This window comes from Herpailurus yagouaroundi, unplaced genomic scaffold (genome assembly GCF_014898765.1).
Source record: "Herpailurus yagouaroundi ecotype Mexico unplaced genomic scaffold, PumYag 77, whole genome shotgun sequence".
Taxonomy (NCBI): Eukaryota; Metazoa; Chordata; class Mammalia; order Carnivora; family Felidae; genus Herpailurus; species Herpailurus yagouaroundi.
The window spans coordinates 101,727,269-101,751,814 of NW_024412388.1; the positions used below are offsets into that span (position 1 = coordinate 101,727,269).

General features: G+C 41.5%; 2 protein-coding genes across 5 annotated transcripts in view; one reads left to right on the forward strand and one right to left on the reverse strand.

Moving 5' to 3' along the window:
• Positions 1 to 18,596, forward strand: part of WDR3 (WD repeat domain 3) — a 30,977-nt gene extending 12,381 nt beyond the window's left edge. For 2 of the 3 annotated variants that reach the window (XM_040471452.1, XM_040471450.1), the window contains exons 10-27: positions 283 to 390; positions 907 to 1,137; positions 3,486 to 3,579; positions 5,416 to 5,517; positions 7,179 to 7,264; positions 7,647 to 7,782; positions 8,460 to 8,516; positions 9,778 to 9,878; positions 10,097 to 10,208; positions 10,626 to 10,760; positions 11,037 to 11,087; positions 12,060 to 12,125; positions 12,623 to 12,715; positions 13,204 to 13,251; positions 14,149 to 14,192; positions 15,840 to 15,968; positions 17,465 to 17,558; positions 17,861 to 18,596. In XM_040471452.1, coding sequence (XP_040327386.1) covers positions 283 to 390; positions 907 to 1,137; positions 3,486 to 3,579; positions 5,416 to 5,517; positions 7,179 to 7,264; positions 7,647 to 7,782; positions 8,460 to 8,516; positions 9,778 to 9,878; positions 10,097 to 10,208; positions 10,626 to 10,760; positions 11,037 to 11,087; positions 12,060 to 12,125; positions 12,623 to 12,715; positions 13,204 to 13,251; positions 14,149 to 14,192; positions 15,840 to 15,968; positions 17,465 to 17,558; positions 17,861 to 18,016 — 1,843 coding nt within the window. In that variant the 3' untranslated portion in view covers positions 18,017 to 18,596. The remainder of the gene's footprint in view (positions 1 to 282; positions 391 to 906; positions 1,138 to 3,485; positions 3,580 to 5,415; positions 5,518 to 7,178; positions 7,265 to 7,646; positions 7,783 to 8,459; positions 8,517 to 9,777; positions 9,879 to 10,096; positions 10,209 to 10,625; positions 10,761 to 11,036; positions 11,088 to 12,059; positions 12,126 to 12,622; positions 12,716 to 13,203; positions 13,252 to 14,148; positions 14,193 to 15,839; positions 15,969 to 17,464; positions 17,559 to 17,860) is intronic. The other variant, XM_040471451.1, reaches the window with a different exon arrangement.
• Positions 12,479 to 24,546, reverse strand: part of SPAG17 (sperm associated antigen 17) — a 235,792-nt gene continuing 223,724 nt past the window's right edge. For both annotated transcript variants that reach the window (XM_040471449.1, XM_040471448.1), the window contains exon 49: positions 12,479 to 12,665. The gene's annotated coding sequence lies outside the window, so the exon portion shown is untranslated. The remainder of the gene's footprint in view (positions 12,666 to 24,546) is intronic.

Genomic DNA, 24,546 nt, shown 5'->3' on the forward strand with positions numbered 1-24,546 from the left:
ACATATCATTGGGATAGTTTGAATTACAAAGACTTGGCCCAGGAAATTTTATGGGCCATTGCCTTCAGAATCCATTTATTGAGGGTACCTGTTAAATGGAATAAAACTTTGTATTTATGACACTGTAGTTTACAAAGCACTTCTGCATACACTGTGTTGTCTAATTCTCACGGTAATCCTGTGGTTAAGTGACTCCCAGGATCACACAGAACTTGACTCAAGTAATTGCAAAGATTCTTCTAGAAAAGTAGTAGCATGATAGTCTTTTTCCCCCCTCTCTAGATTAAATTCTTCCAAAGGGGAGGAGGAAGACCTTGAAGTCAATGTTGAAATGACTCTGCAAGATGAAATCCAACGGGTGACTAATATCAAAACTTCTGCCAAAATCAAGTGAGTAAAAATAAAGTATCTGAAGTACTTGAAAGTAGCATTGTAGAAATATTGTGCTACAAAGTTGTATTCGCTTTTTCATGCTATTTGTAAGCAGCCTAGAGGAATTATATATTTGGAGACAGTGATCATGGGATACCTGCCCTCACCATGGGCCAATTATTCATCATCTCATATTTGTTTTATTAGAATAACCTTTTCTATTTATTTAGTCTTCTTTCCTGCTATTTAGAAAGAAAAACATGTACCCTATGTTCCAAAAGGATTTAAGGTCACTTAAAAAATTATACACACAAAAGCAAGTTATATGTCGGATTCATTATCTGAGCCCAGGTTTCTTTGACTTAACAGCCTATGCTCAATGACTGTCCAATTCTCAGAGCACTTGTTGTAAAATTCTTTACAGTTGCTCAAATGTCTTAGGTTGAGGACACGGTGAAGCCGTTCTACTAGAAAACGTTCACCTTGTGAGCGAAGATGGTAGCTAGAACATTTATGAATTATTTTCTCATGCAGATCCTTTGACTTGATTCACTCGCCTCAAGGAGAGTTGAAGGTGGTCTTCCTGCTGCAGAACAACTTGGTGGAGTCCTATTCGCTGAGCCCATCTGCACCTGCTCCTCAGGCTGTGAGGACGAGCAGAATCACCATCGGGGGTCATCGCAGCGATGTGCGGACTCTGTCTTTCAGCTCAGACAACATTGCTATCCTTTCAGCGGCGGCGGAGTCCGTGAAGATATGGAACAGGTTTGTGAACTGGTGCTCTCCACAGCTTTATCCAGTCGTGTGATTTTCCCCGTGAATTAGGTTTAAGTACGCTTTTTTGTTTTTAAGTTTAGTTATGTATTTTGAGAGAGAGAGAGAGACAGAGCAGCACAGAGCCTGACATGGGGCTTGATCTTACGAACCATGAGATCGTGACCTGAGCCAAGATCAAGAGTCGGACGCTCAACTGACTGAGCCATCCAGGCCCCCCAGACTTGAGTACTCTTGGTGGTTGGTTGTTAGTCTCTTCAGGCCCTACCTACAGTTCCCTCAGAACGTATCTTAACTGTAGGCGTGTGGGGTTTAGAGTGGGAAAAGTTGCCTTTTTACATTTGGTGCCCAAGAAATGCAAGCTTATTCCATGTGTGAAGCTTGTCGCTGTACTTGGCTCGAGGAAAATGCACAAACGTGCTGCCTGTTCCTTCAGTTCTAATAGGCTGTTAGTGCTGCCCAGTATTTTGACTGCAATTTCTCATTCCTGACTTTCCTAGATGACTATTCTATACCTTCTGTCTCCTCAAACCCCAGACACCCCTAGCACCTATAAGCTAGTGAGCTTGCTTCCTAGTTCACTAAAAAAACGGAATCCTAGAAACCGTTCACGTGCTCCCAGCATATCTGCCAACTAGGCTGCATCTACACCCACATAATTCGTCTTCCCTCCTGTTACCATGGTGGCGCTCCTAACCAGAATTCCCCACGACGTGTACCTGAGGTTCTTCCTCTGCTCCCTGCGAGCACTGGTCCTCCTCCTCCACCTGTAACGTGCCTGCTCTACCGGATCGTTCCCCTCAGCCTACAGATGCGCTCTAATATCTCCCGTCTCAAAAGTAATGCCCCGTTTCCTGCTCAGTCTCTCCAGAGCCAGCCCATCCTCTGGTTTCTTTTCTCCATTCTGTCTCCATTCTCCATTAGGCCTTTCCCCACTGTCTCGCCACAGCAGCTCTTGTCACCTCATCACTGATCTTCATGTTTCTGAATCCCGTGACCCAAGAGCTTCATGTGACACTCTCTCCTTGAATTGATAACTTCCTTGGACTCTCATTACTTCCTCTTCCTCTGCTGGCTGTTCCCTCTGTCTGTGCCGGGTCCTTCTTACCTTTCTGATCTCCAAGTGTCTGACTACTTCCAGGGCAGAGTCTTTGGACCTTTTCTCGGTCTACGGTCACTTTACGCTGCTTTCTCTGTACTCACCATGCATAAATGTTTCTCTAGCTTTAGCCTCTCCCTGAACAGCAGACCCTTACATTCAAGTAAGATGGATGTCTAATTGGGCATGTCAAGGTTTTATGTCCCAAACCATGCTTGTGATCCTGTTTCTCTGACAGCCTACCCACCTGCTCAGGGCCATTCCCCCATCCCTGGCCCCGTTCACTAGCAGGTCCTGTCAGCTCTACTGTCAGGACATGGCCAGCATCTGACCACATGTTATCACCTGTGTGGCCACCACCAGCCCCATCCGCTGTCCTTCCTCCCCCGGGTTGTCGCGATAGCTTCCTGACGGGTCTCCCTGCTGTGTGCCTGACCCTCTGCGGTCTCTCCACACAGCCACCAGAGTGCTCACAAACCTCCCCTCTGACTCCACTCCCGTTCTGCTGCCCTAGAGCTTGCTGGCCTGTTGTCATCCCCTAAACGCAGCAAGAACGTGCCCCTGTGGTGGCGGTTGTGCTCCTGGTCTTTGTGCCTGGAACCATCTTCCCCATTATATACAGGCTTTCTCCCTGTCTTCTCACCAAATGACAGTCCTGCCCTCGACCAGGACGCCCTCCTCCTCCCTTCTGACCAGCATGGTTTCTCCGGGACACCTGCCAGCACTGGATAGGCCAGCATGTGGCTGCCTCATTCCTAAAGAATGTTCGGGTTTATGAAGTTCAGAACCTCTTTTCTGTTCAACACACTGTTATATTGCCAGCACCTAGAATAGCATTTGGCATTCAGTAAGTTGTTGATTGAAGTGGGCATTTGATGTTTATCTATTGAATGGATGAATGCTTATGGTCCAATAAAATGAACTTTACTTGCAGAGATATTAATATGCTAATTCAGCCTATAATCCTCTGGGCTCACGTCTTTATGGTGGCACATCGGGCTCCGTTGAGCCCAGCACATGCTTTTTTATGCCCTGCTGTTACATAATCTCTGTTCTTTAGGATTAGGAGGCTCCTACACAAAAAATAAAGTTCGGTGCCATGTAATTTTTTTCTCTCTTGACTATAATTAGGTTTGAGCCAAAGTCCGTGGCTAGGTGTGTATTGAACGTACGCATTGACCTCTAAGATGAGGAGGCAGGTTTCTTAATGTGTGAGTTCTTTATTCCTTCTTTCCCACAGGGCCACGCTACAGTGCATTCGCACCATGACCTGTGAATACGCGCTTTGCTCGTTCTTCGTACCTGGTGACAGGCAGGTGGTCGTAGGAACAAAGGTAAACAGACTTCTCGCACTCTGGAGGCTCTTCTCAATATTCTTAAAGTTGTTTGAGAATTCTGGCTCCTGTTTTTGCACAGAACAGGAATGTATTAGAAATGTATTAGAGCTGGATGGTATGTGAAGGTTGGTAGTTGGTTCCCCTTTTTTTTTTTTTGAGGGGTTTTCTTTTTAGTTGTAGGTTCTTTATTTTATAAAAAAAATCAAACCTTATGTTATGAGTAATAAAATTACAATCACGCACGACCTTGAGATCACTGTCCGTGTTTTGGTGATCGGCCTTTCACGCATCTTTTTATGAGCACCTACGTAGTTGTTTTAAGAAGACTAATGATAAACTATACAAAGTACTTAGTGTCATGCTTGGCAGATGGAAGCATTCAATGGAGACAGACTGACTAGTCCTCATTCCCAGTTGCTAATCAGATTGGAAGATAGACATGCAGGAATGAGCAGACACAGATCTGGGTTCAGATTCTCCCCCAAGGTCACCAAACTTCTCTTAGTGTGTTTCCTTATCTGTATAATAGGATGGTGACACTTGTTTTTTGACAGTGGCTTTTGCACTAGATGGGCCTACGTCTGAGTGCTAGATTTTCCACTTGCTAGCTGTGAGAACTTTGGACATTACTTACTCCTGTAAGTCTTGGTTTTCTCATGTAAAATGGGGTGAATAACCTACGTCACAGTAGGTAAAGCACTTAGCACAGAAACTGACTCACAGCAAATAACTATTGACTAAGAGCTGGTAGTAGAGGCACAGGGAGAATAAGGTCATGGAATACTTTAAAACGTGCTTTGCAAGTTATTTGTCATCGTTACCCCCTAAACCAGTGCTGTGTGCACGTGATCACTTTATTAGAAATCCTGTGTATCACAATGGGTATTTTTTGCTCAGCTAAAAGTGTAAAATAAGCTAGAGAGATTTTAGGGTCAGTGTTGGAATGGACATTAAATTCCAATTAAAAGTTTCTCTCATCTTTCATTCATTCTTTCAACAAACGCCCCTGTATTGTTTTTGTTAGGAAAGCATGTTGTGAGTACCTTCCAAGTCCACCTACCTGTATGACTAAAGTGCAGCCCCCACATCCCAGCCCAGTCTCTGATCATTTAACGTACGTGATCTTATTTAACGCCCACAGCAGCTTAGAGAGGTTGCTGCTATAAGCCCCATTTTGCAGATGAGAAAATGGGCTCTTGGAGGTGAATTCAGCAGTAGTCAGCCCTGGGACCCCAGTCCTTCCACCTTATGCTCTCCGCACCCCCCTTTCCCTGCAGAAGCCCATCATAGAGCGGGCTTTGCTGCTGTGTGTGTTCCTCGCTTGGTATTGTGACCGTGGCATATCCCAATTTCTAAATAGGAATTGTGTCTCGTTGTTTTCTAAGCCTTTGCAGTTTATTTTTAAGTCCATTGCCCTCCCTAGCATTGTAGGTAGATTTCTGTTTCTCACTGTCGGTGTACTGGAGAGGAGGAAACCAAAACTAGATGGAGAAATGTTGGTTAAGCCAGATACCATTTAAAATTGCTTTAACTCGAAAGGTTTTTAGGAGCATTTGCTGCTGTGTTTCTCCTGGTTTGCCTCTGGCCATGCTGTTGCCCTTCTGAAGTTGAGGGACCAGTGAAAGTGATGAGCCCAGTACTGTGAGGCCGCAGGCTCTGTTGGGCAGCAGAGCAACCCTGCCAGAGACTGCTCCACGCATCAGTGGCCTCACTCACCACGCGGAACGTGCGCTCCATTCACAAGCAGTTGGCCACATCTAAATTGTGTAGGCATGAATCTTAGAGGGTATGGATGTGCTCATTGGAGCTGTGCTCATTTTGTGTCTTCCACAGACGGGTAAGCTGCAGCTTTATGACCTGGCCTCAGGAAATCTGCTGGAGACAGTAGATGCACACGATGGAGCTCTGTGGTCCTTGTCTCTCTCTCCAGATCAGGTAACTAAGCCAGACATTTGGATCCGGACTTCGTACACTAGCTGCCTTTCCCGTTGCTTGCATCAGCGTTTCCTGCTGCCTGCCAAAGATTCTTCAGGATATCTTTAAAGAAAGCCAACTTTTTGTCTAATCATGAGATTTTCTACGTGGTGGCATATCATGTGCCTGATAATACGGATAGCTGTCGTAGCAAGTAAATTTTCGTTCAGCTGCATGACATCAGATTACTTGGCCTTATGATTTTTACCAGTGCTTTGTGCTGCTTCCTAAAAGGAACTATTTCCTTGGGCAACGAAGTGCAGAGGATGCAGTAGACTTTCTGTTTCTCCTTTCAGTCCCTACATCCACGAGGCTAGAAGTCTAGTGTTTGTAGCAAACATATCAGCCCTTTCAAGTCAGTAACAGGGTGCTTCCCTTGTGAGGGGTCACCTTGGAGAACTGTATGCTTATTCTAGTAATGGTGCTGTTGGTCAGCATTTTGAGATGTTTTTTGACAATACTTTAATAAGAGCTTGTGGCCCATTCACTTGAACCTTCTCGATAGTGGCAAACCATCTACTGAAAGTAGCTGTTTTTGGAAAAAACGGAATCTGGAAGTTAGAGCAGGTTATGTCGTCTGTGGTCAGAATAAAACAGCATTTAAAGTTTAAATAGTAGTAACATCTAGGATTCTATCTCTCGAAATATTTTTTTTTTTTAACATTTATTTATTTTTGAGAGAGAGCGTGAGAATGAGTGGGGGAGGGGCAGAGAGAGAGAGAGAGGGAGACACAGAATCGGAAGCAGGTTCCAGGCTCTGAGCTGTCAGCACAAAGCCTGATGCAGGGCTTGAACTCACGAACCCTGAGATCATGACCTGAGCTGAAGTTGGACGCTTATTCCAGCCTCTGAGCTGTCAGCACAAAGCCTGATGTGGGGCTCAAACTCACGAACCCTGAGATCATGAGCTGAGCTGAAGTTGGACGCTTAACTGACTGAGCCACCCAGTTGCCCCTCTTAAAGTATTTTTATATCCATCTTATCCTTTATTCTTTCATAATGGTTTTAGAAGCTAGATAGTCTTGGTCATTTCAGCATCACAAGAGTCCTTGTAAGGTTGTTTCCTATGTTACAAATCTCAAATGGCAGAATAAACACTTGCAATCTAGCTTTCTGACCCGTGTTCTATAGAGTTTAACACTACAATGCGATGGGACTGATTTTCTTGATATTAGAAAACAATTTCAAATGTATTTTACACAGAGACATTGCAAGAATAAATTTATACCCTTCTGAGAAATACTTTGAATGAACTTATTTAGATGATCTAGTCTGTGTATATTTGTCAAACCATTTTATTAGCAGCAACTTCTTTTGACTGGTGCTTTCTTAGGTGGAGCAAAAGACCCTACAGTGTTCAGAGTCCTCCTGATGCTGAACGAAAGTATAGCTAGAACTTTCCCCTAGCTACTGTGTCTACATTAGCTCCTGCTAGGAATTTTCAAATAAGATCTGTGGCTGCCGCCCCACAAGAGCAAGGAGAGGGGTTAGGGAAACCACGTTTTTCTTCATTCTTCTCCCATGCCATTAAATACAAATGGTCTTTTATGCTATTTTGATGTCGTCTTATCAAAGTTTCTGTAACAAAATATTTTTTAATTGCAATGTCATTTGATTTTCAGCGTGGCTTTGTGACAGGTGGTGCAGATAAATCTGTCAAGTTCTGGGATTTTGAGTTGGTAAAAGATGAGAATAGTACCCAGAAGAGGTGAGTAGACATTTTTTAATTTGTGTCCTTGTTTTAGAGTGAAAATGGGGAACTACTGAATGGGTTTTTGACATTTTTTTTTTAATGTTTATTTTTGCAAGAGAGACAGAGCATGTGTGAGGGAGGGGCAGAGAGAGAGGGAGACACAGAATCTGAAGCAGGCTCCAGGCTCCCAGCTGTCAGCACAGAGCCCGACGCAGGGCTCGAACTCACAGACTGCATGATCATGACCTGAGCGGGAGTCGGACGCTTAATCGACTGAGCCACCCAGGCACCCGACATGTGTATTTCTCTTGTGCTCCAGGGACTTTTTGGAATTTTTGTCTGCCTTTGTAGAGTCCTCATTTATTAATTTTTCCCTTGATGCTTTCTGTCCTGCTAGACTTTCTGTGAAACAAACCCGAACCTTGCAACTAGATGAAGATGTTCTTTGTGTTAGTTACTCTCCCAATCAGAAGCTGTTGGCTGTCTCTTTGCTGGACTGTACTGTGAAAATTTTCTATGTTGACACTTTAAAGGTACAGTGATTATGCCTGCAAATAGTTTCTGTCTTTCTGACTGACCTTGGTTGGGTTGAGACTGTAAAGTGGCCCTAACTGTGCCCAGCAGTGGTAGGTTTCTAAAAATTTATACGGGAATCAAAACATTTTAGGTGCACTAGGAAAGCCAGAGTTTTAAAGAACCCTTGGGTTCATAAATCTTGCTTGAGGCAAGTTCTATTTCGTAAGTTCAGAAAATCCTGTTGCAGCCAGTAGCTTAAGAGCATTGTTGGGTCTCCTGGGCAGTGCTTCCACACTTGGCTATATGTCGGGATCGTTTGGGTTGCTTTTAAAACTAGAAGATTACTGGGCCCTGGGCCCCGAGTCGGCAGGACTGGATCTGACCTGGGAACATTGTTGTGAAGCGAGGGCCCAAAGTCTTTTCAGCTGAAAGGTGCTGTGAACGTCCCTGTGCCCTATTGTGCCTGAGGCAGTGGGCGTCAGGGGCATGCCGGGCTGTGGCAGGTGCATGCAGGGTCCGCATGCTGGACCCAGGCTGAGCTGCCTTCAGTGGTTTGTCTTCTCGGGAAATACAAAGCAATCCAGAACAGTGTTCATTATATTTTAAAGTTATATTTTTGATCCACTTGTAACAAACAGTGCCTATATTTTATAGATAGATGTGAATTATTTGTTCTTTTCTTTTTAATACTTAGTTTTTTCTCTCACTGTATGGACACAAACTGCCTGTTATATGCATGGACATCTCTTACGTAAGTAAAATGTAAACAGTGTCTCAGAAACAAGTTGTCTTTTCTAAAGCACTTTCTTAGTTCTTGGCTTGCTATCTTCACTTCAGAGTATTTTTTCATCCTGTTGTTAATCTTTCACCCAAAAAAGCCATAAAATGACATATGTTATAATTGTACCTTAAATATGTATATTACTTTAGTACTTTCAGAATACGTTCACAAATGTCTTAATTAATCCTTAAAACTAACCCCACTGTGGATTTTCCAGATAGTATTTTGCTGTCTAAAATACTATAATTGGTAGACTGCCCTAAAATACGATTTTTAAAAAGGCTCCCCCTTTGTTCTGAAGGATAATGCTGGTGAGGAGGATGGAACTTGGCTTCGTATTTGGACACTTACCATATTTTGCACTATCTGTATACTTTTAGTCTCTTGACCAAAATCATATTTTTGCAATGTCTAGTTATGGCTAAGAGTGGCAATAATGTGTTTAAAGACACGATCTAGTCTGTGTGAAAGGGATCAGCCCCGTGCTCTAGCTGTTTGAATTCCATGCGTTAACAGTAGGTAGGTGTCACACAGTATTTCCGGTGTTCTTTTTTTAAATTTTTTTAATGTTTGTTTATTTTTGAGAGAGAGAGAGACAGAATGTGAGTGGGGGAGAGGCGGAGAGAGAGGGAGACACAGAATCCAAAGCAGGCTCCAGGCTCCGAGCAGCTTAGCACAGAGCCCTATGTGGGGCTCGAACCCACAGACAATGAGATCACGACCTGAGCTGAAGTCAGACGTTTAACCAACTGAGCCACCCAGGCGCTGCGTTTTCCGGTGTTCTTATATTGACAACCATTTGAATGAGAAGTTGAGATAGGAAAGATAGGAGAAATAGAGATCAGGAACATGAGATAAAAGGCTGGGTTGCAAACTTTCCAGTAGGTTCTTCTTTCCTTCTTCCTCCCTCTTCCCCCAAATCCTAGGACAGAGATTAGACATTCTTCTTCCTATGTGTTTAACAACGTAAATAGGTAACTGACATCAGGGCACACCACTACCCTATAGCAGTACAAACCCACTGGAGCCGCAGAGTTCTTGCTCTCACTCAACAAGCTTTTAAAGGCAACCTTAGATAAAAGCAAAGAAATAGGTGCTCTTGATAGATGAAATTAATTGTTTGGTATTGATTTTACTGTTTCCGGAAAAAGTGGGTTAAATGTTCTGGGTAGTCTAATTGTAGGGTTTCTGATAGTCAAGCAAAGTAACGGTTTACTTCTCTTCCTTGTAGGATGGGACACTAATAGCCACTGGCTCTGCTGACAGGAACGTGAAAATCTGGGGTTTGGACTTCGGGGACTGCCACAAGTCTCTCTTTGCGCACGATGACAGGTAGGTGCTGTCTTTTCAAAGACATCCCTTTGTGTCACCTGTATCATTTCCCTTGTGCCTCTGTGTCTATTATTTTGGTGTTTTCAGACAGTCATAAATGTAAAATTCTAAAATATAAATAATCAGGCATTCTAGAACTAGCTCTTCAAAACTATGTGCATGAGACTCTTCACTAATGTGGAATTTGATGACATTTGCTCCCTTCTCTCACTTTTCAGCGTGATGTACCTCCAGTTCGTACCCAAGTCCCACCTCTTCTTCACCGCTGGGAAGGACCATAAGATTAAGCAGTGGGATGCGGACAAATTTGAACACATACAGACTCTGGAGGTGACTCTTGCTACTTAGTTTCCTCAGTTCTCAGTACTTCAGAACTTTACTACTCAGTACTCAGTACTTCAGAACTACTTTTTTTCTTTTTTTAATTTTTTTTGTGTTTGTTTATTTTTCAAAGTGAGAGAGACAGAGGATGAGTTGGGGAGGGGCAGAGAGACAGGAAGACACAGAATCCCAAGCAGGCTCCAGGCTCTGAGCTGTCAGCACAGAACCTGATGTGGGGCTCGAACCCACAGACTGTGAGATCATGACCTGAGCCAAAGTCAGACACTCAACCGACTGAGCCTCCCAGGCGCCCCTTTCAGAACTATTTTTAAGATCAAGTGTGGGCTTCCCACTGATGTAGAGCAGGTATCGGTCAATGAATAAGGTATTTCTTCTCAGGGTTTTTGTTTTTGTTTTTCTCTCCAGGGGCACCACCAGGAAATCTGGTGCTTGGCTGTAAGCCCCAGTGGAGACTATGTTGTGTCATCGTCCCATGACAAATCTCTGAGACTTTGGGAGAGAACAAGGGAGCCTCTTATTCTTGACGAAGAAAGGGAGATGGTAAGGACTTAGGCTTGGTTACGGAGGTGCTGGTGGGTATCTGACCTGCTGTCCCAGCCGCGGCGTTCTGTCTAGTGTGGCCACCCCTCAGCCAGTGCGAATCCAGGGACCTCCAGGAGATGTTTCCAGCACTACTGTCACCGATTCAGCAGCCACACAGAGACAGAGATGCTATTGGGGACTGCATTTTGAAAGAAGCAGCTTTTCAGTCTCATTTCACTTCATGTAGAGACCATGTTTTTTCTTCCAGATTAACTTCTATCTCTCTCTTGACAGCAAAGGGAAGCAGAATATGAGGAGAGCGTGGCCAAAGAAGACCAGCCAGTAGTAAGTAAATCTTTTGGGACTCTGAGATTGAGCCCTGTAATTATCTTATTTGAATTTACTTTAGTTTCAAGAATTTCTAATGGAATTAGAATTAGGATCAGATGCTGAAGTCATCACCAGCTCATGCAGGACGCTGTCTGTGCAGTCCTGTTTGATTCAACTGTATATCCTTATTTTGAGGGACAAATGACTGACCAAATTTGGTAATGCATGATTGTCGTTCTCGCTATTGTTTTGTTTCATTTTTTAAGGAGGCCTCATGGAATCATAGAACAAATATAAAAATCAAAAGGTTTCAGAATTTGGGGTTTTTTTTTTTTGCCTTTAATTTTAGAGAGAGAGAGAATGTGTGAGCACATGCTAGTGGGGGAGGAGTAGAGGGAGAGAGAAAGAGAGAGAGAGAGAGAGAGAGAGAGAGAGAATCCCAAGCAGGCTCCACACTCAGTGTGGAACCCAGTGGGGGGCTCAACCTCACAACCCTGGGACCATGACCTGAACCAAAATCGAGAGTTGGACACTCAACTGACTTGGGCATTTTCTTTAAACTTTTGTAGAATAGGATATTCTCATAATAATGAATATAAAATACTTGCCAATGTCTGGCACTTAGTACCCTATTAACAGTAGTTGGTAACACCATGTTACCATTATTATAACATAGTGATGTCTGTTCTTTTCTGGATATAAGATTATTGTTTGGTTTTTTTTTTAATGTCTATTTATTTTGAGTGAGAGCATGTACACATGTGCAAGCAGGGGAGGGGCAGAGAGAGAGGGAGAGAGAGAATCCCAGGCAGGCTCCACGCTGTCAGCCTAGAGCCCGATGTGCAGATTGATCTCACAAATCACGAGATCACAACCTGAGGCGAATTCAAGAGTCGGATGCTTAACTTACTGAGCCACCCAGGTGCCTCTAATTGGTTCTGTAATGCCTCTCAGCAATATTGTCAAGGATCTCTTTTTTTCTGGCAGGTTCCAGGAGAGACTCAAGGTGACAATTACTTTACTGGAAAGAAAACTATTGAAACGGTCAAAGCGGTAAGTTGATACAGAATGTAGTATCTCATTTTTAAAGAGGATACCAACTTTTCAGTGAAAAGTTTTTGTCAACCAGATAGCCCTTTTGTGGCGAAAAGTTGATGAAATATGTAGGTGGAGATCATAACCCCTGTTTTCCTTCCTTGTAACCGAGGACAGAAGTAGTGCCAAGTCGGTGATGGTTTGTAGAAAGGAGAGCTCATTCTCCCCAGTGTTCTGGAAGCGGCACCTCTCAGGTGCCGAGAGCTGCCCTGCTCCCTGAGTGCACGTACATATGGTCTCACCTGAATCCAAGACGCTTAGTGTCCTCCCCATAAATTAGAAAGAAAAGAAAAACCAAAGACGTCTACAAGTGGCTGTCTGGCACTCTACTGACACGTGTTTATTACACGGATTCAAGTTATCTGGTAGTTCTCTAGTCAGGTCTTCTGGTTGCAGTGTTCCGGGATGATGGGGCATGTGGCAATGATGTCTGTCCTTTGTCCCCATCTGTGTAGGCTGAGAGGATCATGGAGGCTGTCGAGCTATACCGAGAGGAAACTGCAAAAATGAAGGAACACAAAGCCATTTGTAAAGCTGCAGGGAAAGAGGTGAGATAGTCCATGAAGTTACGCTCTGAGAAACGTGTCTAAATGGAATTCCTGAGATGAAAGCCATCATTTTAGGACTTTCTTGACTCAGATCTGCAAATGGATCCCTATTACAGCTGGACTGTAATAGAGTCTTTCCTATTTCAAATATTAGAAAGAAGGAGTTGAGGGCCTAGGAGGAGGGAAGCTTGGTTTTAATGGAAAGCAAAAGAGAGGAAATTCCAGACTGAGGTGACCATTATATTGGGTAGAAACTCCTGCTCCTGCTTTGGTTGCAGAGGCACTGTAACCATTCCAGATTTCCAGATAAAATATTGTCCCAACTCATTCTCAGCACTATTAAAACTAAAAGGCCTGGTCATTGTTTTATATTCTTTCAATTTGTAGGGTTTCCCTTTTCAAAACTAGAGTACGATTGTCGCCCCGCCTGTGACAGGCACTATCCAAGTGTTGTTTTTTAATGATGTGATTTAATAATTTCTTCATAGGTTCCTCTTCCCATCAACCCCATCCTGATGGCCTATGGCAACATCTCTGTGAGTAGAGTGTCTAACAGCTTCCCCCTGGTTACTCAGAGGTTCCTTTCAGGGACAAGAGAGGCAAAGTAGGAAGTGAGGAGGCATGATTTTTTTTTTTTAATGTTTGTTTATTTTGAGAGAAAGAGAGGAGTGTAAGTGGGGGAAGGGTGGAGAGAGAGAAGAGAGAATCCCAAGCAGGCTCCTTACTGTCAGCCCGGAGCCTGACACAGGGCTCGATCTCATGGACTGTGAGATCATGACCTGAGCCACAATCAGAGTTGGACTCTTAACTGACTGAGCCACCTAGGCGCCCCTCAAGAAGCATGATTTGAGGCTGGACGTATTGGGGAATACTTTGCCGTTAAAACTTTCTTTTGTCTTCCGTGGTGTTGAGTATTTCAGAAGGACCATTTTAGCGTAACTTCCAAGCCATCCTTTTTGGTGGACTGGATGGCATTCTCGTATTTTCTAGTGCTTATTTGTCCAGTTTCCAAAGCCCTCTTGCAGATTCTGTCCATGTAAATGAACTTGGAAATTGAGGTTTCCGGAGGAAAAGTTGGCATACGTCAGTCAGATAGAGGAGGAGGGAGAAATGGGACAGCGTGTGCACATCAAGCAGTCTGCAGTATGTTCCATGCACGTGTCATTCGTTGCACTCATCCCGTGAGTCAGGGCAGCCTCATTTTACTGCTAGGAAACTGGCCTGACTCACAGATAGAAGGTAACACAGTTGGGGAGTGGCAGAGCTGGACTGCGAACCCAAATGTGACAGACTCTAAGCCCGCACATGCATTGCCCTCTTAGAGCCCCGTTTGTCATGTGAGCGGGATCCCTGGTGTTTAGGAGATAGGACTGAGGGAGCCTCCGTAGAAACCAACCCAGGGTATCACTAAGGCTGCTGTGCTTCCTTTACAGCCTTCAGCTTATGTGTTGGAGATTTTTAAAGGAATCAAGTCGAGGTGAGTCCCAGTGTACGGTTACAATTTGTCAGCTGACATTTACTGACTGCCTGTCTGACCAGGAGATAAACAGGAGTTACAACTGAGGGTTATTTTCCATATAAGTTGAACTATGTCAGCATTTTGGTGGAAAATAATACATTATAAGGCTCTTTTTGAGGCAGAGCCAGGAGGCTCCTCCTAAACCATGAAGGGAAATTTTAGGGACAAACGAAGGGTAGTGCTACTGCACATTGGGGGTAATGAAAGCATCTGTCATCAGTCACAAGTACCAACTGGTAACCTTTTCTGATTGTGTGTTTCCGATGGCTTATTTTTATTGGAATCCTGCCGTATATAATGTTGTATCCTGTCCTTTTTCACAGAATATTTCCTGAGCGTTTGCTCATGTTACCAATATTCTTCAAAAATAAATTCGTTGCGTTATATCAAAACACTCATTGCATGGATAATTACTATTGGATTTGCTTTTGATTTTTGCTGTTAGCAGTAGTGCTTCTGTGAACACCTTTACATAGAAATCTTCGTTGTTGTTTTTTAAGATAAGATTCCTAGCATAACAATAACTGATCAATGGGCATGAGCTCCGTAAAGGTCTGTGTTGCGGAATTACTTTCCAGAATGCTTGTAATGACTTTTTACCAGGCTTTGAAAAATTCTTTGCCAGTTTCAGAGGCAAAAGGTAGTATTGTATTATATTAATTTCTTTCAATTATTAATGAATTTGTTGGCCTTTTGTCTTTTTTTCCTGTGAATTTTTAGTTTCCCTTTCTTGTACTCTTCAGTAATTTCTCATTGGTTTCTAAAAATTCTTTATATCTCTTGTTCTGTATTTTTAGGATCATGTTTCTTGTTTGTGATTTACCTTTGGGTTTTATTTATGAGTTTGACCTACTGATAGGTCATAACAATTCTCAATATCTGAATCTGTCCCTTACAACAAGAAGTAAACAGACCTGAGGATAATGACGAAACTTCACTAGAGAAACGTAAAAGAAAATTTAAATGAATGGAAGTGTTACACATTCCTAGAAGGGAAGATTCAGTGTTCTAAAGACTTACTTGTTTTTTTAAAAAAACTAATTTACAGGTTGGTGACTCTAGTTGAAGTCCTCTTGAGATTTGGAATTGGAATTGATGAAATGATATTAGAACTAGTTCAAAAAAAGTAAAACAAACAAGAAGAATAGCAAGAGAGAGTTAGATTCTCCTGGATTAAAAAGCTATAAAATTAGCAGAACTAAAATACTACAGGATTGTTGTCAGAATCAGTCAGTCATGAGGACCAACTTGAAAGCCCTGAAAGAGAGTCTAAAATGTAAAGATTCAATACATGGTAAAAGAAGTATCATAATGTAAAGGCGGAACATTCAACAAAAGACTTTGGAGAAATTAGTTAATCTGGAAAAACAGTTAGATTCTCCTATCGTGTCATGGACCAGAATGCATCAAATAGATTAAAATATTAAATGTAAAAAACAAAACATGGAAAAGAGGGAACCATCCAGAATATAAACGAGTATTAAATTTAACTCTGAATGGGTAAGATCTATTCAAACATAAAATCATAGAAAAATCAGTAGAAGTTTTAAAATTGAGCAGGTTAAGAAATGTGGCATTTTTAGTGTTTATTCTCTTTGTCTTCAGTGAGCTGGAAGAGTCTCTGCTTGTGCTGCCTTTCTCTTACGTCCCAGACGTCCTGAAGCTCTTTAACGAATTCATCCAGCTGGGCTCTGATATTGAACTTCTGTGCAGGTGCCTCTTCTTTCTGCTCAGGTAACCTGCTTTCCAAAGAGTACCGTGTCCACTCGGCCTGACCGCCCCGGTGCTACTTCAGCCGATGGTGTCCACACTGGAATTAGGAACCCCAATGTTTGAGACTCAGAGATGGTTACAGGATTTCACTGCTGTGTGACATAAGTTATTTCTTACGCTGTGGAATCAGTCTTGTCCTTAAACAAGGGTCATGGTGGCCCATCTCTTTAAGTAATGAGGCGGAGCACTGCTCAGGGATGCTTAGTAGGCATAAGCCTCCAGGCTGCAGTAGCTCTGGTTCTGGTCTGTTTGCTGAGAGCCGAGTGGCCAGTTGACCTCATTCGTTGTGTCTGTTTAACTGTTTAGTGTAAGCAAAAGGATTTGGTTTTGTCCTCCTAACAGCATCGTCTGGAATAGTGCCTTTATTTTCCTGGATCTCTAGAAACAAATGGAAACATCAGGGCATATCCAGAGGGAAGTAAGAAACAAAGGAAATATGTTTATTAGACTTTTCTTAAATATGTAGAATTGCTCTTAATGTGTAATTGAGAAGAGTGTGTTTGTAGGAGTTTAAGAGTGTACTCTTGTATCTCTGCCCCCTCAGTCTCCAGCCGTTACAGCAGAGACCGGGAATAGAGACAGATCCAACACTCCTTGAAACGCTATTAGGAAGACAAGATACAAACTCATCAGCCAATACCAAAGAGTTAAAAAACTAACAAAGAGATATATTTAGAGAATTCGTATTTGAGTTGACCTATTTTCATGACTCTTAATCCTGTGTTCCTTTTATTCCATCAAGATAGTAGCAATAGAAGAACAGGGATATGTTTATGTTAGTCTCTTGCCATATTTCTAATTTGAGGCAAGTGATGAGGCCTCAAGTTGGCACTCAACGATGTTGCTAATAATTTCTTACTGCTTGGCATAAGTACTAAATCGGGGTTTCTGATCTTAAGGGAAACACTAGGAATATTTCCAGCATATCAGAGGGTTGGAGATGGCTAGTGCCTTACAAGTAGCTGTGACAGGTCACACATGAGTGTGAGTTACGCATCGAGAACATGAATTCATTGTAGGTCATCTTGGTACTGTAGGTCAGAGTTTGACTCTCTCGTCAGTGACTATCTTCTTTTCTGCTGTGGCTTCCCTAGGAATATTAACAAACCTTTGTTGAGTTAGCATTTCTTAGCACGCTCATTCCTCTCTGAGCTTTCCTAGAATACCGTTGTCAAAGTCTGCGGCCTCATGGTAGATGGCAGGGAAGAGGGCCAGCTTTGCAAACAAGTTGAATGTGTCATAACTTCTAGGATAGTATGTTAAAATTGACATCAGATAAAAGCGAGTAGTAGGAAACATCTTCAGCCATTTTTTATACTGCCATGATATGGTAAAATTAATCCTTTTTTTGCTTTTTTTTTTTTTTTTTTTTTTTTGCTTTATCTGTTTGCTTTTCTAGAAAGGATGAGCAGAGCACTACCTCTCTTTGTAACGTGACTGTTTTGTTTTTCTATTAGGATTCACTTTGGGCAGATCACTAGTAACCAAATGCTTGTGCCAGTCATTGAAAAATTAAAGGAAACAACTATTTCAAAAGTCAGCCAAGTCCGGGTAGGTGTCCCTGTAGTAATGCAGTAATGAGGGGGAAATCCTAGTGTGTGTGTGACTCTGAAGTAGCACAGTGAGCTGTGCCTTGTCTTTGGTGATATTGACCAGACATATATCTGTATTGAGGTAAGATTTCCACTGTATTGGATAAAGAATAGAGAGAAGAAAACAAAACGAGAAAGACCTTAGACAAGGAGGGATGCCCAAGAACACCTGAAGCATTGGTTCTCCTGACTTGCACATGCTGCTGCGATTGAACTCAAGTGAGAGAATGTTCATCTCACCTTCCTTCTATCCCTCCCCAGGATGTTATTGGCTTCAATATGGCAGGTCTTGAATATCTCAAGAGGGAATGCGAGGCAAAAAGTGAAGTTATGTTTTTTGCTGATGCTACCAGCCACTTGGAAGAAAAGAAGAGGAAGAGGAAAAAGAGGGAGAAGCTAATTTTAACATATACTTAAAATTGAAATGCGGTACCCTTTTCTTTTTATTTAAAAGGACTTCTAAGCTGTCAACTTAAAAATTACCAAAGACCAGAGCTTACTGTGTTACAGAAGATGTCAGGATGTGGTTCCCAGCTTTGCCTGAGGAGATCCCAATGTGAGATTATGGGCCCCATGTCTTGGACATAAGGCCTCAGAGTTCAAAATCTTTCTGTGCCCTCAGAGGTTGAGCCCTGCAGGAGGTGTTCCTATCATATTCTGTCAGGGAACAACGAACTTTTTGTTTGTTTTTTACTAGTTATTTCACTAGAGCTAAAATGAACATTTCAAAAGTTTTTCTTATTTCTGTGATAACAGAAGATTTGTTGATATGTTACTCTTTGTATTATGTTTTATCTCCTGCAGAGACCGTCAAGTGCACAATTGATTGCCCTCTCCCCATAAGTGCAGAGTCATGGACTTAGCTGAAAAGGACCATAAAAATGATCTAAAACAGCCTCCTTAAGCTCAACCTCTTGCAGGAGGTTATAACTGTATGTAAAAATATCTAATTGCTAATCTTTTCTACTTATTTCTAATTAAAGTGTAGTTAAGCTGAGATGTCTTACTGGGCTTTTGGGTGATTAATACCATATACATATGTATGTACACGGTAAGGATTTGGGGAGGTGAGAATATTTTAGGAAAAGAAATGGATACATTCCTTTGGGCCTGACTTTGTGGGAAGTTTTTAAGGCACTAATCCAACCTTGTTACAGTTCTGTTTGGATTTGTGTTTTTTTTTTTTTTTCTTTAAGATTTATTTAAATTCTCCTTAGTTAACATACTAACATTAGAGTCACATGTCCAGTATAGTGATTCAGCACTTTCATACAACATGCAATGCTCATCACAAGTGCACTCCTTAATCCCCGTTGCCTATTTAACCCATCTCCCCCCACCGCCTCCTTCTGGTAACCATCAGTTTGTTCTCTACAGTTAAGTCTCTTTCTTAGTTTGCTTCTCTCTTTTTCTCAGTTTGTTGATTTGTTTCTTAAATTCCAGGTATGAGTGAAATCATAATTGTCTTTCTCTGACTTATTTTTCATAGTATAATAATACTCTCTCACTCCATCTATGTCATTGCAAATGGCAAAATTTCATTCTGTTTCGTGGCTGAGTAATATCCCATCGTATGTATGTACCACATCTTTATCCCTTCATCAACAGATGGACACTTGGGCTGCTTCCATAATTTGACTATTAAAGGTTTTGGTGCTATAAGCATTGAGATGCATTATCCCTTTGAATTAGTACTTTTGTATTCTTTGGGTAAAACGCCTCATAGTGCAATTGCTGGATCATAGGTTAATTCTAACTTTAATTTTTTGAGGAAACTCCACACTGTTTTCCAGAGCAGCTGCACCAGTTTGCATTCCCACCAACAGTGCAAGAGGGTTCCCCTTTCTCTACATCCTCACCAGCACCTGTGGTTTCTTGTGTTGTTGATTTTAGCCATTCTGATAGATGTGACGTGATCTTTCTTTGTAGTTTTGATTGGTATTTCCCTGATGATGAGTGATGTTGAACATCTTTTTGTATGTCTGTTGGCCATCTGGATGTCATCTTTGGAAAAAGGTCTGTTCATGTCTTCTCATTTTTAAATTGGATTATTTTTTTGTGTGTGTGTTGAGTTGGGTAAGTTCTTTATAGATTTTGGATACTAACCCTTTATCAGATATGTCATTTGCAAATATCCTCTCCCCTTGAGCAGGCTTTCTTTCAATTTTGTTGATTGTGTCCTTCGCTGTGCAGAAGCTTTTTATTTTGATGAGGTCCCAATAATTTATTTTTGCTCCTGTTTCCCTTGCCTCAGAAGACATACCTAGAAAGAAGTTGGCTATGCTCGATGTCAAAAAGGTTACTGTGTTCTCTCAGAATTTTATGGTTTCAGGTCTCACATGTAGGTCTTTCATCCATTTTGAATTGATTTTTGTGTTTGGTGTAAGAAAGTGGTCCAGTTTCATTGTTTTGCACATTGCTGTCCAGTTTTCCCAACACCATTTGTTGAAGAGGCTGTCTTTTTCCCATTGGATATGCTTTTCCTGCTTTGTTGAACATTAGTTGACCATATAGTTGTGGGTTCATTTCTGGGTTTTCTGTTCTGATTCATTGGTCTGCATGTCTGTTTTTGTGGCAGTGCCGTACTCTTTGGCTCCCTTCAGCTTTGTAATATAACTTGAAGTCTGGAACTGTGATGCCTCCAGCTTTGCTTTGCGTTTTCAAGATTGCTTTGGCTATTCAGGATCTTTTGTGGTTCCATACAAATTTTCGGATTGTTTCTTCTAGCCATGTGAAAACTTCTGGTGGTATTTTGATAGAGGTTGCATTAAATGTGTAGATTGCTTTGTGTAATATAGACATTTTAACATTATTTGTTCTTCTAACTCATGAGCCTGGAATGTTTTTCCATTTCCTTGTGTCATCTTCAATTTCTTTTCATCAGTGTTTTATAGTTTTCTGAGTATTGGTCTTTTACCCCTTTGGGTAGGTTTATTCCTAGGTATCTTATGTTTTTGGTGCAGTTGTAAATGGGAATGTTTTCTTAATTTCTCTTTCTGCTGCTTCATTATTGGTATGTAGAAATGCAACAGGTTCTGTATGTTGATTTTGTATCCTGTGACTTTACTGAATTAATGTGTCAGTTCTAGCAGTTTTTTGGTGGAGCCTTTCAGGTTTTCTACATAGAGTATTATGTCATCTGCACATAGTGAAAGTTTGACTTCTTCCTTGCCAATTTGAATGCCTTTTATTTCTTTTTGTTGTCTGATTGCTGAGGCTAGGACTCCCAGTGCTGTATTAAATAACTGGTGAGAGTGGACATCCCTGTCTTGTTCTGTAGAGGAAAAGCTCTCAGTTTTACTCGTTGAGGATGATATTAGCTATGGGTGTTTCATATATGGTCTTTATTATGTTGAAATATGTTCCCTCTAAACTTACTTTGTTGAGGGTTTTTATCATGAATGGATGTTGTACTTTGTCAAATGCTTTTTCTGCATCTATTGAGAGGATCATATGGTTCTTATCTTTCTTTTATTAATGTGGTGTATCATGATGATTGATTTGTGAATATTGAACCACCCTTGCAGCCCAGAAATAAATCCCGCTTGATCATAGTGAATATGTTACTGTTGGATTTGGTTTGCTGGTGTTTTATTGAGAATTTTTGCATCCATGTTCATCAGAATATTGGCCTATAGTTCTCTTTTTTAGTAGAGTCTTTATCTGGTTTTGGTATAAGGATAATGCTGGCTTCATAAAATGAATTTGGAAGTTTTCTTTCCTTTTCTGTTTTTTCAAACAGTTTGAGAAGAATAGGCATGAACTCTTCTTTAAATATTTCATAGAATTCCCCTGTGAAGCCATCTGGCCCTGGACTTTTGTTTGTTGGGACTTTTTTTTATTACTGATCAGTTCTATGCTGGTTATTGGTATGTTCGTTTTCTTTTTGTTTCAATTTTGGTAGTTCATGTTTCCAGGAATTTATCCATTTCTTCCAGGTTGTTCAATTTGTTGGCATATAGTTCTCATAATATTCTCTTATAATTGTACTTCTGTGGTGTTGGTTATTCTCATCTCTCGTTTGTGATTTTATTTATTTGAGTCCTTTTTCTTGATAAGTCTGGCTAGAGGTTTATCAGTTTAACTGATGTTTTTCCCAAGAACCATCTCCTGGTTTCACCAATCTGTTTTATTGGGGTTGTTTTTGTTTGTTTTGGTTTTTTTTTAGTTTCTAAATAAGATAATTTATATTATTTCCCTTCTTCTGCTGGCTTTAGGCTTCATTTGTTGTTCCTTTTCTAGCTCCTTTAGGTATAATGTTAGGTCATTTATTTGAGATGTTTCTTGCTTCTTGAGATAGGCTTGTATAGCTGTAAACTTCCCTCTTGTAACTGCTTTTGCTGCATCCCAAACAAAGGTTTTGGACTGCTATGTTTTCATTTTCATTTGTTTCCATGTATTTTTTTTTTTTTTTCTTCTTTGATTTCCTGGTTGATCCATTCATTGTTTAGTAACATGTTGTTTAGTTTTTGTGTATTTGTGGTCTTTCCAAATTTTTTCTTGTGGTTGACTTCAAGTTTCATAGTGCTGTGGTCTGAAATATGCATGGTATGATCTCAATCTTTTTGTATTTGTTGACGCCTGTTTTGTGACCTAATATGTGATCTGTTCTGGAGAATGTTCCATGTGCACTTGAAAAAATATGTATTCTGTTGTTTTAGGATAGGATGTTGTAAATACATCCATTAGGCCCATCTGGTCAAGCGTGTCATTCAAAGCCATTGTTTCCTTGTTGATTTTCTGTTTAGGTGATCTGTCCCTTGGTGTAAGTGGGGTATTAAAGTGCCCTACTATTAATGTGTTGTCGTGTATAGTTTGTTTATGTTTGTTATTGATTGTTTTATATATATTTGGGTACTTCCGAGTTGGGTGTATAAATACTGAACAATTGTTATATCTTCTTGGTGGTTTGTCCCCTTAATGATTATATAACACTCTTGTCTCTTTATAAAGTCTTTGTTTTAAAGTCTAGTTTGTCCAATAGAAGTACTGCTACTCTGGCTTTCTTTTGACATCCATTTGCATGATAGATGTTTCACCATCCCCCCACTTCTATCTGTAGGTGTCTTTAGGTCTAAAATGAGTCTCTTGTAAGCAACATATAGAAGGGTCCCCATGTCTTTTGATTGGAGCATTTAGTCCATTTACATTCAAAGTAGTTATTGATAGACATGTATTTATTGCCACTTTATTTTTTCTCGTTTCTGAAGATTTTCTTTGATCCTTTTCTTCTTTTCGCTTTTGGTTTCCTTTGTAGTCAGAGTCCCCTTTGATATTTCTTGCAGTGCTGGGTTAGTGGTCATGAATTTAATTTTTGTCTAGAAAACTGTCACTCCTTTTATTCTGAATGATAGCCTTGCTGGATAGAGTATTCTTGGCTGCAGATTTTTCCCACTCAGCACTTTGAATGTATCCTACCACTCCCTTCTGGCTTGTCAAATTTCTGTTGAGAAATCCCCAGCTAGCCATATAGGTTTTCCCTTGTAAGTGAGGGACTTCTTTTGTCTTGTTGCTTTTAAGGTTTTTCTTTATCGTTATGTTTGCAAATTTGATTTAATTATAATATGACTTGGTGATGTGTGGACAGGGATTTGTGCTTGTCTTGTAGGCTAGGGGCCCGCCTTGCTGGGACTGAGGCAGGCTTGACTGAGAAGAGCAGTCCTGCCGGAGCGGAGAGGTGTGTGGGGCTTGGAGTAAGCAAATTAGGCAGCCAGTGTCAGCGCTGAGCTGCTTCCCTCAGGGTGGCTCTGTGTTTGTGCTGAGGGGCAGGGGAGGGAAATGGTGCCTGCCAGCTCCTTTGTTCCCAGAGAGGTGTCTATGTTTGCCTCTCAGGGATGCTGTGGAGAAGAGTGAATAATATTCCTCTCTGTGCCCCAGGCGTTCTTCTGAAGTTTCCACACCATTTCCCCCTGGGTTGTCTGTCTGCTTTCTCTTCAGGAGCAGCACGGTGCCCCCTGGGCTCTCTCCCAGCCAAGCCGCTGCTGACCTTTAAAACCAGGCTCTAAGCCCGCTGGTTGCAGCCTTTCTCATTTTCCAAGAAAATGGCTTTAGGGAAACATTCTCCTTCTGCTTCCCCTGGCTGCTATGCCCCTCTGTCATATATATACATACATATATACGTACGTATATATATAAATGCTGTTCTCTGTGACCACAGCTCCCTTGCCTCCACAGCACCCATTTCTTCCCTAAAACACATCTCCACACTTACTACCTTCTTCAAGGTGGCCTCTTCTCTGCCTTTAGTTGTGGAGTTTAGTCTGTCAATTGATTTCTGGGGTATTTAGGGTGATTTTATAATTATCTAGTTGTTGTTTGTCGGACAAGATAAGCCCAGGGTTCTCCTACTCCACTGCTGTCGTCTTCTGTCTTCTTGAGTCAGTTTCAGTGGGTGGTGTCCTTCTGTGAATATGTCCATTTCATTGGTGCTGTGTTGTGGTGCCACCATTTTCTTGACAGTCTCAGAGCTGTAGTCCTTGTGGTGTCATTCTCCGAGGTCCCCACAAGTCCAATACTGTTCCTACACATAACACAGTCACGGAAGCAAAGTAAGGAATATAGTGGGGTTATTCACTGGGCAGAATAGGAGTAAAGAAAGATTCTTTTGGCATAGAGTTCCTGAGGCTTAACTACAAAAAGGTAAGAGAAGAGATCGCATGGTGGATTTTAGTCTGAAGCAGCAGACTTTTCTTTAGGTGGCTGTTCCTGCCACTAGAGAGAGGAGTTAGTGTACTTACTGAAAGGTGTCTTAGTTCTTGAGTGAGCAAAGGCTGGATCCACATCACATCTGTGCTTGTTGGAAGCGTTCATCCCCAAATAGCTGCAGCATCTCCCATTAACATTTTTGATGGTTCCAAACCAAAGCAAGTCAGGAGGGTACTCTCCTTGTGTTTTAGAAGTGTTGCTTTCCCATTTCTCTACCATCACTTAAGATTAACAGTAGTAGG